A 13,268-nucleotide genomic window follows, 5' to 3' on the forward strand; every position below is an offset into this window, starting at 1 on the left:
GAATCTCTCTTGGCAAAGGAGGTAGATTTTTCTGGATAACTTCTATGGTACCTAGGAAATGTAGAAAGTGAAGTTAGGTGGCAATCTTTAATTGCCTTGCCCTGTTGCTGTGAAGGACTGAAAAGGCTGGCAACTTGTTAGCAAAAAAGGGTGATGTTATCTATGGGGGAATCTAGAATGTTTAACTTGAAATCTTCTGGAAAAGGTTGACCTCTCAGCCAGGCATACTGCCTGATCACTGAGCAAGTAGCAGCCACCTTATAAGAGGCACCCACAGCATCATAGCTGAATTTTATAATGTGCCTGGCTATATGTCGTAATCTTTTAGTCAGAGGTTATTAGCACTTTAAGGGCATTTGACCTTGAAACCTCCCTTCTCCTACAGTGCACATCAGTTTGTTAACAGTCACAGATAGTGAAGCACTCATTAAATTTATCTGTCAGAAGTGGGATTTGAACCCATGTCTCCATCTGGAGACCAGAACTCCCATGAACCATGGAAGGAGCTTAACCCTTGCATCTGGTCACTCAGCCATCCTGACATTCATATGATTCCTGTCATTCATCTGTGAAGCCTGGACCACTAGAGACTACATATGCTGCTTTGATTCTCCCTGGATGCAGAAGGGGACACTGAGTCCTTAAGTTTTTGTTTTTCCTTCTTAGGGGAGACATCTGTCTGTAGCAGCTTAGAGGGTTCTGTGCCTTGGTGCATTTCTATCAGACTACCAGGAATCCTTTCCCACACAAGAATCTGAGGATTTTCTTCTTAGGGGAGACATCTGTCTGTAGCAGCTTAGAGGTTCTGTGCCTTGGTGCATTTCTATCAGACTACCAGGAATCCTTTCCCACACAAGAATCTGAGGGACTCCTCAGGGATCTCTGAGATAATAAGTCATGGTTAGTCAGTGGATTTAGTCATTTGCACAGCCTCAGGAGCCATACTACCCTCTGGTGACTTTGTGGTAGAAGGATTATGAGAAGACAATTGGTATACCGTGGATTCAGACACCTCAATGGGTATGTCTCCTTCTGAGATGGCAAATGGAGACTCCCCTTTAGGTCTTTTTAAATTTTTTCCTGGGCAAGAGGCCAACATCTGGGTCTTCAGACATGGTGGAGTGGGACAAGCATTTCAAGCTTTGGGTCTTAAGGAGGGTATTAATTGTTGAAAGCCTAGACCATAGGGTTTTAGCAACAATGACTGTTACATGGAGCAAGTTTTATAGTTGTGTTCAGGACCTAGACAGAAGAAGCACTTAGTGTGCATGTCTCTGTATGGAATTTGCCTACCACACTTGCACTTACCCTTCTAGCTGTTATCAAAGAAAGAAAGGCTCCCCAACACACACACACACACACACACACACACACACACACACACACACACACACACACACACACACACACACACACACACTTTAACTGCTGGTACTGCAGTTATTTACTTTGACACTGTTTTGCTTATATTGTATTATTTTCCCTCTCTTTAAACGGATACCTCTCAACCTCCTACAGTAAGAAATCTGGTTGCTAGAATAACAGGTTTTGTGTTACCATACATGTTCTGAAGGATATGATGTCTGAAACTCAAATTATCTTATTATTTTATTCCTCTGTGATTTGCCAGAAAACTACATATTTTATGAGGAACAGACAGATGGTGAATATGTGTGTGTTGGTGAGTGTGAATGTCATAGCTCTCGACCTCTAAGCACAAGACATATGAACATAGTTTTAATTAATTGGGGGGGGGGGGGCAAAGGCCTAAAAAAGGAACCAATTTTAAATATTGCTCTTATAAACTTAGAAAGTTGTTAGAATAACAGGCTGGCTTTGTGTTCTGAAGGATATTATGTCTGAATCTCAAATTATCTTATTTTATTCCTCTGTGATTTGCCAGAAAGCTACATATTTTATGAGGAACAGGCAACGTGTGAATATATTTGTGTGCATTGGTGAGCGTGAATGTCATAGTTCTCAACCTCTAAGCACAAGAAATATGGACATAGCCTTAATTAATGGGGGGCAAAGGCCCAAAAAAGGAACCAATTTTAAATATTGTTCTTATAAACTTAGAAAGTTGCTAGAATAACAGGCTGGCTTTGTGTTCTTAAGGATATTATGTCTGAATCTCAAATTCTCTTATTTTATTCCTCTGTGATTTGCCAGAAAACTACATATTTTATAAGGAGCAAACCAAAAATATGAGGCAAAAATGTGGACATTCAGCAAAATTCTGGGCAGTTGAGAGGTATGACATATGTGTGTGTCTGTGTCCGCGCATATATTTTGGTTGAAAGGCCATGGTCAAGGTACACTTTTTGTGCAGTGCAAAAATAGGGTGTTCCACATTCTGACTGTTTGTCACACGTTGCTATGGTCTGTTCCACACTGGACTCTTAGCAGGTTGAGACCTATGTCCCTTACAACCAGTAGAACTGAAAAGAACATGCTTGTCTGTTGCAGAGTAGCACAGTCCAGGTGAAACTTACTGTACAGAGGTGTCAGAAGTGTTCTGATGCATATCAGATGGATAATCTGCTGAGAATTGAGACCAGATTAGTGGAAGCTACACTTACTATAAGAATGACCATGGCTTTGTCCATTCCAGCTTTCTCTAGAAGGTTTGTGATCAAACAAATGAAGAAAAAGTATAGAGAAGTACTATGGGCCACATCTGGATGAATCCACCTCAAAGGCTTTTCCAGATGTAGGAATAATGGAAAATAAGTTGTTACTTGTTGGGGATGCAAACAAATCACAGGAGGACATTCCCCAGATATACAACTGTTGTACTACAGACTGTTGGAGAGACGACATGACTGGTTTAAAAAAATCAAATGAAATGATGTCTTCTCCTGGAATGTGAGTGGGTGTTAGAAGGCAATTTGTGGACATTGTCAAAAACATTGGATTTTGGGAATAGGCTAAGAGCGACTTCCTCTCTCCTTTTTGCTATAGACTGCAGGGAATCATGAAAGATCTGCAGAGTGAGGCCTACCTTCATTTCCAAAACATTTATGAGTAGACCGGCCTCTGTCTATAACCCCATACCTTACACCAAAAACAGGAGTAAGAAACTGTGTCCAGTTATAGAGTTCCAAACCCATTTCTTTTTTTATGAAAACTCAAGTAAGAGAAGACTCTAGGTAACAGATATCTGTAAGCAGGACAAAGTGACACTGAAAATACTTTTTTGTACTGAGACACTATTTACATAGAGAGAACAACCTAGAAAAGGAAAGAAACAGGAACGGAAATGTAATACTGTGAGACACAATAACCTTGAACAGAACCGCAGTGATATTCCTGTTGAGTCAAAATACAGAAACTTTACAGAGGTCAAACAGGGTTCTATATATCAGGTTTATAAAGAAGACAAACAGGAAAAATATATCATGGCAGAGAGTGAAACTAACAATAGACAATATCAGTATGAGCTGCTGTTGACACTGAGACCCCAACACCAGTACTGGTAGTGCCATCTACCTCACAACACACTGACCTTGAGGAAACTATGCAGTTGACTGACCTTCATGTAAGCAAGATAAACTGTAAAAAGAAACAGTAACATACCTCTCAACTACACAGATTTTCACAGAAAGTCCAGATTTTGGCCTCATATTTTTGGTCCGTTTTTCATAAAACTGTGGTTTTCTGGCAAATTAGTGGTAAATAATTAAAGATTGAAGTTCAAAACTAATGACAGACATTTGACTTTCAAACTTCATATCGTCCAGAAAATTCATGCTAATACAAAACCTGTTATTCTATAAACTAGGCTCGTAAGATCAATATATAAAAACTGTCCCTATTTTTGGACCTCTGTCCCATTTTTATTTATGGCTTTGTCCAGATTTCTTGCTCTAAGAGGTTGAGAGGTAGGAACAGTCATAAGAAGACAGTTTAAGCACAACTATGAGAAAATACAGCTAAGGCTGCAGTGGGGAGAAGGTGAATACAATTCTCTGGCTGCCAAACTGTACTTCAAGTTGCAAATGATTTACTGTGCAGTCAAAAATGACTGAGAGGATATAATACACCAAATGTTGCTGCTCAAAACTTTCACAACCTTAATGATGACATTAGAAAATAGTTCTATAATAAGAAGGAATCTAGGACTGGACAAGACTGAAGAATCAGAGCAAGGGTTTCCTGGCCAATGAATAATGAAAAAGTGAGAACTCCATTTGTGGATGGCCTGAACTGTAGACAACACTCAAGTTTCAGAAATCCTGTGATTCCAGTGCCTAACATAGAGGTGTCATTTGAACATAGTGCTATGGGATTTGTTAATCCTCTGTAAAATCCAATAATGGGCTTCAGCATATTTTGGACAATGAGATGGGATTTGATGTTAGATGTTATGTTATGTATTCTGAGGATGGCATCCTACTAAATGTTACAGGCCAATGCTAAACCTATAGTTAAAGACGACGGTGTTTATTTTCTAGAGGATTACCACAGCAAATACTCACTGACTCCATTTCTCTCCAGAATAATGACCAAATGCACCATGGCTCTGGGGTGAAACAGTTGTATGCCATTCCCAAACAGATGAGTTACTGGAGCTTTTTTACATAGCAATGAAATCCATGCTGAGAAGAGCTACAGCTGAAGACAGTAAGAACTGGGACCTTTTACTGTCAAACCTTCTGTTTGCTATTACAGAAGTAAAAGGGGTGGATAACAGGATTGCAAGTACCATGGAATTCAAAGCTGGGAACAAGTATTAGTGTTAATTCCATTCTCAGAAAACACATTTTATCTGAGTGGCAGACCCTACTTGTAGAAAAAAGTAAGCAATGTAAATTATAAAGTTAGAGACTTGAAGGAGAAGACCAGAAAAAGCATATCATATGAATGTTCTGACACCATAGAGCACAAATTTTTGTAGTTTGTTTAAAGGCAGAAATAAACAGGATTGATTAAAAAAGAAAAACTGACCTCTATGCCAGCCATACAGGCAGATACCACACTAACCAAGTCAAAGCAACAGATACAAGAGCTTCTGCTGAGAAAGTGTGTTCAGAGCTACCTGGCATAATAGACATAACAAAGCATCATACTGACAACATTCCAAATGAATAGATTAACTTAAAATATGACAAAATACCAAAGTCACAGGAAAAAGGTGCGTGTCAAAAAGTAAAAAAGAGTTAAGATGCCATTTTGGAAGAGTGTAGAACGTTCTGTTGTGTATCAAAGACCTTGCAGAAGATACAAAAACAGACAGATTGGAGACAGACACCTGCAAAAATATCTTATTTAGATGGTACAGGTCTTCGCAGCCAAGGTTAAGGAGGCATGTAAAGATGGGTTGGAAATTTGCAAGATTTTAGTATTAAGAGATACTTTCAAGACAGAGATCAGTTTAGAAGTTCAGAACCGAGTTGCAGAAACTACAGAGAATAGTCATGAGTCCAGAGTTATATAAAAGGACAGTTTAATTTAGTCTTCACAGCTACTGAAGTCCTGAGTGCTCAGTTTACAATCCTCAGAGCTACAAAATCTTCATTTTATTTCAGTTTATCAGCACTGTTTGAGATGGTTTCAGTAATATACATGACTATAGCTACCTCCAGTGTATGCTGCTATTTTCATTATATTTGCTGCTCACTATACAAAACATAATAAACTACATTTATCACAGAATTATAAAATTGAGACTTTTACTGTGGTGGTGGTGCTGCGGCAGCGTTGTCGCCTCACAGGAAGACGTTGTCCGGTTCGATTCTCAGCTAGAGCGTCTTCTGCATGGAGACATGCGTGAATGGGCGTACCTTCGTTGAAGATTGTGCGTCAGGGCTGGCAACTCAGCACGTAAAAATCTACTGCCAATCATTAGCAGACCGGAGTTCCGCTGTGGCGACCCCTAACCAGGAAAAGCCGAAAGACACAACAATTCTGAAAAGTTCAAGAAGATTTGGCACTTGTTCAATACAGCTCCAGGCATTACAGCTACAGACATCTGGTTCATTTTTAACATTATTGAAAATCTGTACCCATTTTGCAACAATAGTGTATTCTCATATAAACCTTGCAAAAGGGAAGATGTCCCTTAAAATTCTATAGTAAATGAGAGAATGCTTTAAGCAGGTGAAAGAAGTATTAATGTTCAGTGGATATCATAGTTTCTCCAGATTTTAACAAGCCTTTTACTGTATATACTGATGTACAGAGAGACCTAGAGAGAGTATAACAGAACTTTGATGGGGAAGAATATCCCTTAATTTTTTAAGTCAAAAGTTGAGTACAACCACAACTGATAATTACACTGTTAAAAATTATACTTGGTAATCAGGAGGACACTGCGGTATTAACTTTGTAGCTGAGAATGTACACTTGTCACAAACCATGTATGTGTTATGACTGAAAAGACAACAGGATGAGAACATAAAACTATACAGGTGGCCACTTTGCCTGCAGCCTTTCAATCTTTCAATGAAACACAGACCAGACTTGACTCATCATAATGCAGAAGGCCTGTCTAGGGCTCACAGCCCATCTAGTGGCCTGAGACCAATGACATCAAGCTAGAGGGAGGTTAATGTAATACAGTTTGGTGGTTCTCACCAGGATAGTGTATACATATAGTGAAAAAACGCAGAAAACTGCTACTTTAAAACATTATATAAACAGTGTGAAAATGCAAAAAGTAAGTTAACTTGATGTAATAGCGATTCCTGCATAGATTAGTTGACTGTCTAATTATATAATCATATGGCATAAAGGATAGAGGTCTGTAGGTCCTCCAATTGGAAATGATGGCGTTTCAGTGATGGAAACTATTACCTTGATCACTGAATCGGGGTGGAGTAGTGCAGGAAGCAATGAGATGCTGATGACTGCATGTGAGAATACCTGGACATCTTCATTAGAGGAATCCAGAGAATCACGTAAGAAGGGAGAACACTGCATCTGAGCACCTGAACTTGAAAGAACTACTGGACCTGAATTTCTGTGAAAAGTGTCTGCAGTGGCTCCCTGACAAGCTTTTGACTCACTTGTGGTGACCTCATACAACTATGATCACAAATGAGTAAAAAGGTGTCAAACGTGAGGAGCATCCAAAAGTAAACAACAAAAATAATATTTCTGCAGGGGTGCAAGCCCCACCTGCACTCCTTGATGTACAGGGCTGCATCACCTACAGCTCCGCTACATGCATATACTAAACACAAGGTTGTACCCACCATGGGGAAAGGAAGAAATGCTCATTATGCAAGCAATTACAGTTTGTGAGGGAAAGGTCAAACAGTTGCACACAACTAACTGCACAAATTTATATCAATCACTAGAGGTTCATGGGCAAGCCTGGATTCCATTTCCAGTCCTTACTGTGGGTTTGACACATTATAACTAAGACACTGTCAAACAAATAATGTGCACTTTTATTTCTAACATTAACTGTTGTTTGGGAAATAAAATATGGATTTTGGTACTTTTGCATTTGATAATGTGTACACAAAAACATATATAGATATATATATATATATATATATATATATATATATATATATAGCTATACACACACACATATATATACACACAAATGCACATGCACATACATAGATGGATGTAATACATACACAAACTTTTATAGATTATAAATATATATCTATATCTATATATATATATATATATATATCTATATATATATATATATATATATATGCACACACATACACAAATGCACATACATAGATGGATGTAATATATACACACACTTGTACAGATACACACAGATTATAAATATATATATTATCTATATATCATCTATATATATATATATATATATATATATATATATATATATATATATATATATATATATATATGTGTGTGTGTGTGTGTGTGTGTGTATATAAAACACACATCTCTCTCTCTCTCTCTCTCTATATATATATATATATATATATATATATATATATATATATATATATATATTACAGACATATCTATATTTATCTCTCTCTCTCTCTGTGAAAATGCCATGTTTTTGTGATATATAAAAAATGAGACCACAATAAATCATTTCAAAACTTTTCCCACCTTTAACATGACTTAGAACCTGTGCAATTAACATGATTTAGAACCTGTGCTACTCAACACCAGGAGTTTAAATCTCAAAATGCAAGCGCTCGAAGCACTCCTCAGTATGGAGAACGTCCACATCTGTGCTGTAACTGAAACCTGTTTCAAGGCTCCAGAGAGCACCCCAGCACTACCGGGCTACAACTCATACCACACGTTTCGGCCACAGAACACGGACCGAAACATAAAAGGAGGGAGTGTATCCATATTCATCAAGGATACCTACACCTCCAGGTTAGTGGCACAGCATGATACCTCTGAGATCATCCATGTGCAACTAACATCGGGCAAATCTGCAATGCAAATTGTGACCTGCTACAGATCACCCTTCATGACCCAGGACCACCACTCCACCTTTCTGGAGACACTGGAAAACATGAGGGTCCTACAAACACCCTGATATTGGGCAATTTCAATTACCCTATCACTCACTGGGAAAACTACTTATAGAATACAAATTCCCAGGCCCAGCGCTTCCTGGAATTCATCAACTCAAACGCCCTGGATCAGCTGGTAAACTCCCCTACCAGAGGTGAAAACATATTGGACTCGGTCATCACCAACATGGGCAACAGGTGTTCCACACCAGAGGTCAAACCGTCACTGGTTAGATCAGACCATAAACTAATCACTTTGGATGTTCTCACCCCACCCCCAACTAAGGAAACCACAGTAAAATACTTTTCTAAAGCAAACTTCACCTTACTTAAGACAGAGGTAGTAAGTTTCACAGCCCCCACGCTAAAGGATAACGCTGGCCAAGATGCAGAACCCTTTACAAATGCACTCTATGAGCAACTACAAGGATGCATGGATTGTGCCATCCCTAGCAAAACCAAGACTCCCTCCTCTAAGAGAAGGAAACCAGTTTGGTGGACCCCTGCAATAAACAGGCTATACAATAGAAGGAGGAAACTAGTTCAGAAAAAAAAGCAAATCCCAAGAAGGAAAGACATCCCTGATCAGTATCAGTAAGAAACTGAGGTCCCTCATGAAATCATCCAAGGCTAACTTCAAAAGAAAAATAGCCAAGGATTCAAAAGATAACCACAAAGCCTTCTTTAGCTATGTTAAGAATCTAAGTGGCAACTCGCAGATATGCACTGAACTAATGCAAAATAGCACAAAATATACTAAACCTACTGATATTGCCAACATCTTGGTAGATAGATTCAATGCAAACTTCACCCTGCTCTCACCTCCAAAAGGGCCCACAATACTGGGAAAGTGTACTGTCCCAAAAATCACAGACGCACAGGTGAAAACAGCCCTTTCAAAAGCCAAAAACACGGCATCAGTGGTATCAGATGGTGTCCCAGGCTGCGTCTTACATGAACTACAGAACGAACTAACCCCCCACCTAAACATGCTGTTCGACCTCAGCCTCTCCACAGGCTACGTGCCCATAGAATGGTGCACAGCAGCAACAGCTATTCCTCTCCACAAAGGAGGGGCCACAACTAACCCTGGTAACTATCGCCCCATAAGCCTGTCTAGCCTGGTCTGCAAAGCTATGGAGTGCATCATCATGGAACTCATTAACAAAGACATTGGGAACCTCCAAACACTTGACCTGACCCAGTTCGGCTTTCTTAAGGGCAGATCATGTCTACTAATCCAAGCTGACTTCTTCGAGACAATCACCAAGGCCATAGACGAGGGAGAGGTGGTTCACACAGCCTACCTTGACCTCGCCAAGGCTTTCGACACCATTCCCCACTCAGGTATTACAGAAAAACTCACCAGCCTGAACATAAACCCCTACTTCACAGGATGGGTTGCCAATTGGCTTACAGACAGAACTCACAAGGTAAGAATAGTGGGCTCCAGGTCCGACTCTAAACCAGTCACAAGTGGTGTCCCACAAGGCTCGGTCCTGGGACCCCTACTGTTTGGCATATACTTCTCAGAAGTACAGGCAAACACAGGAGGACTATGGCTAACCAGGTTTGCCGATGACTGCAAACTGGGAGCCATAATTGACTCTCCGGCTGACACGGACATCCTCCAAAAGGGCCTTACTGAGACGGACACCTGGTGTCAAAGTCATGGCCTCAAGCTAAATTCCAAAAAATGCATAGTCATCCCATTTGGGAAAAACAAAACACCCACAAATTACCACATAGGTGTCAGCCCCCTTAATACAGAAGAGGTAATAAGAGATATGGGGACCCAGGTAGATAGTAATCTCTCCTTTGACAATCATATTGCCAAAGTGGTTAGGAAATCCTTCTATGTGGCCCATCTAGTTACTAAAGGGTTTGCATCTAGAAATAAAGAGGTTATAGTGCCCCTCTACTTGTCACTCATTAGACCCATCATAGAGTATAATGCCCCCTTTGGGATGTACTTCACAAGACACTTCCGACAGCTGGAAAGACCACAAAAGTACCTCACCAAGAGGATTACTGGTCACAAACATATGTCCTACGCAGCCCGACTGAAAAAACTCTGGTTGTACTCAGTGGCATATCGCTTACTCAGAAGTGATCTCTGCCTGACTTACAAAGCCATGTCCAACTCAGAATTGATGGATATGCTCCACCTAAAGAAATCAAAGTCACTGCGAGCCAAACCCCACTAAACACTCTGCTTGTGCTGTGCTGATGAGGTCATAACAAGGTCGAAATATGCATATCCACAGCTAGAGGGGTTTGGATTTATTGGCCTGAAATTGTCCATTAAAATGACAAAACAAGTCATGGACATTCAGAATCGCCAATTAGCTGAAACACCTGGTGTTCATAGAGGTCATTTGCATATATCCCATGGACCTCTGATTCAAGAGGTTTGAGAGGTCAGTTACTGGAAGTTCCAGCTTGACTGGAGTTTTCATTTAGTTTTTACAGATTGTTTTTTCTGTGTGACTTGTCTTAGTTTGTTATTTGGGATATTTTGCAGTCACCCTAATGATAATGGACATCAGCTGGATTTAACAGCTCTGTGTTTCTTATGTTTAGTCAAACACTCTTCTTGTGCTGTGCTGATGAGGTCATAACAAGGATGAAATATGCATATCCACAGCTAATGGGTTTTGGCTTTATTGCCCTGAAATTGTCCATTAAAATGACGAAATAAGTCATGGGCATTCAGACTCGCCAATTAGCTGAAACACATGGTGTTCATAAGGTTCATTTGCATATATCCCATGGGCCTCTGATTCAAGAGGTTTGAGAGGTCACTCATTGGAAGTTCCAGCTTGACTGGAGTTTTCATTTAGTTTTTACAGATTGGTTTTACTGTGAGACCTTCTCACTCATTTGTATATTTAACTCAGAGACTGCATCACTGAAACAGTGTCCAGTCCCCAGTGTATTAGTGACATATGCGTCATCTGATTTCAATGTCACTCAGTATAAAGGGAAAGAAGAAAGGAAAATCTTTCCAATTTAATGATGGCTCCCCTAACAGTGGCTAAGTGTAAAGTGGATGAAGCTGTAGCTGGTGATCACAAATGGAGGATTTGCAGCTCATAAATCTTATTTTTTCTAAGAGAATCATTACTAACACTGCTTCTATTACAGCGCTGGCAATCTTTCACTGCATTTTACAGTTTTGACTTGTCTCTGTGGTTGTGTAACAGTGGAGTTAGTATTGCATATATGTAGGGGGCATAAAGTCCATCATATTGGCTGTACAGGGGCTTGCCCTATGGAAAACAAAAACAAACTTCCGATTATGTTTTCCATCTGGACATGTACATGACTAGCTGTGTTAGTCTGGTTGCAGATATGCACAGATATAACTTAATGTCTTCTAGTGGAAGCATCAGTAACCCATACATGTGATGAAGTCAATAGCAATCAGTCTTTTACAACTGTCTGCAAAGTCCAAATTCTGCATTTTTATACCAGTTTACACAAAACTGGAAAGCAGTCTTTTCTATAATGTCCACGTCTTCCACACACTAACTGCTGGTCAAGTGCCACAGTCACGGGAATAATCATTTTTGTTTTAAAATGATCTTAGCTTTTCATATTTACATTAACATATCTTATCAGAATTTTCCTTGTGTCACACCATTTAGTCCTCTAACATCACGCACATTTTCACTTTTCCTAAAATATTTAAAACATCAGTTAAAAAGAACAAATTTATGTAAAATACAATTAATAAATTATTTACATACCGTTGAAGTTATCTTCAAAATGATCCTTCTGCTTCATGATATTTATTCCCGTCACAATATCCTTTGGAACTTCATCTGCTTTAAATAGCTGTAATAACTTCTTTTGAGGAATTTTGTATCCTGCATATAAAATATAAACATAATTACTAATTAGTCTATCACAACTGGACAAGGATCACTTTAGTAGAGGAATGAAGACAAAACATTCAAACTCAAAGTGTATATTAATAACAGGATAATGTACAGATGTTTGTCACTACAAACCCTGAACATTACTGCAGATGGTAACAGAACTACATTAGTCATCACAGATGCAATGGGGAAACAAATGACAACATCCTTAGATATTACTAATCCTTAACAAGTCAGTGCTAACCATATGGTTGGAAATGACAACATCCTTAGATATTATTAATCCTTAACAAGTCCGTGCTAACCATATGGTTGGAAATTACAACATCCTTAGATATTACTAATCCTTAACAAGTCAGTGCTAATCATCTGGTTGGAAATGACAACATCCTTAGATATTACTAATCCTTAACAAGTCAGTGCTAACCATATGGTTGGAAATAACAACATCCTTAGATATTACTAATACTTAACAAGTCAGTGCTAAGCATATGGTTGGAAATGACATCATCCTTAGATATTACTAATCCTTAACAAGTCAGTGCTAACCATATGGTTGGAAATGACAACATCCTTAAATATTACTAATCCTTAACAAGTCAGTGCTAACCATATGGTTGGAAATGAAAACATCCTTAGATATTACTAATCCTTAACAAGTCAGTGCTAACCATATGGTTGGAAATGACAACATCCTTAAATATTACTAATCCTTAACAAGTCAGTGCTAACCATATGGTTGGAAATGACAACACCCTTAGATATTACTAATCCTTAACAGAAAATACAGTAAAGGAGAAACACACAGCAGAAATATGAAGTTGTATCATGCAATTATTAGAAAGAAAACAAAACAGGCAAACAGAAATAAATGAGTTAGGAGTACAGGGACTGTGTGAAAGGATGG

General features: G+C 39.0%; 1 protein-coding gene across 1 annotated transcript in view; it reads right to left on the minus strand.

Moving 5' to 3' along the window:
- LOC122814413 (zinc finger protein 729-like) overlaps positions 1-12,608 on the minus strand; it is a 1,138,085-nt gene extending 1,125,477 nt beyond the window's left edge. The window contains exons 1-2 of the mRNA XM_044086996.1: positions 12,581-12,608; positions 12,230-12,349 (exon numbers count right to left, since the gene is read on the minus strand). Coding sequence (XP_043942931.1) covers positions 12,230-12,349; positions 12,581-12,608 — 148 coding nt within the window. The remainder of the gene's footprint in view (positions 1-12,229; positions 12,350-12,580) is intronic.
- Between the last annotated feature and the right edge of the window lie 660 nt (positions 12,609-13,268).

The sequence above is a fragment of the Protopterus annectens genome, chromosome 10.part0 (assembly GCF_019279795.1).
Source record: "Protopterus annectens isolate FY-2018-M chromosome 10.part0, PAN1.0, whole genome shotgun sequence".
Classification (NCBI taxonomy): Eukaryota; Metazoa; Chordata; order Ceratodontiformes; family Protopteridae; genus Protopterus; species Protopterus annectens.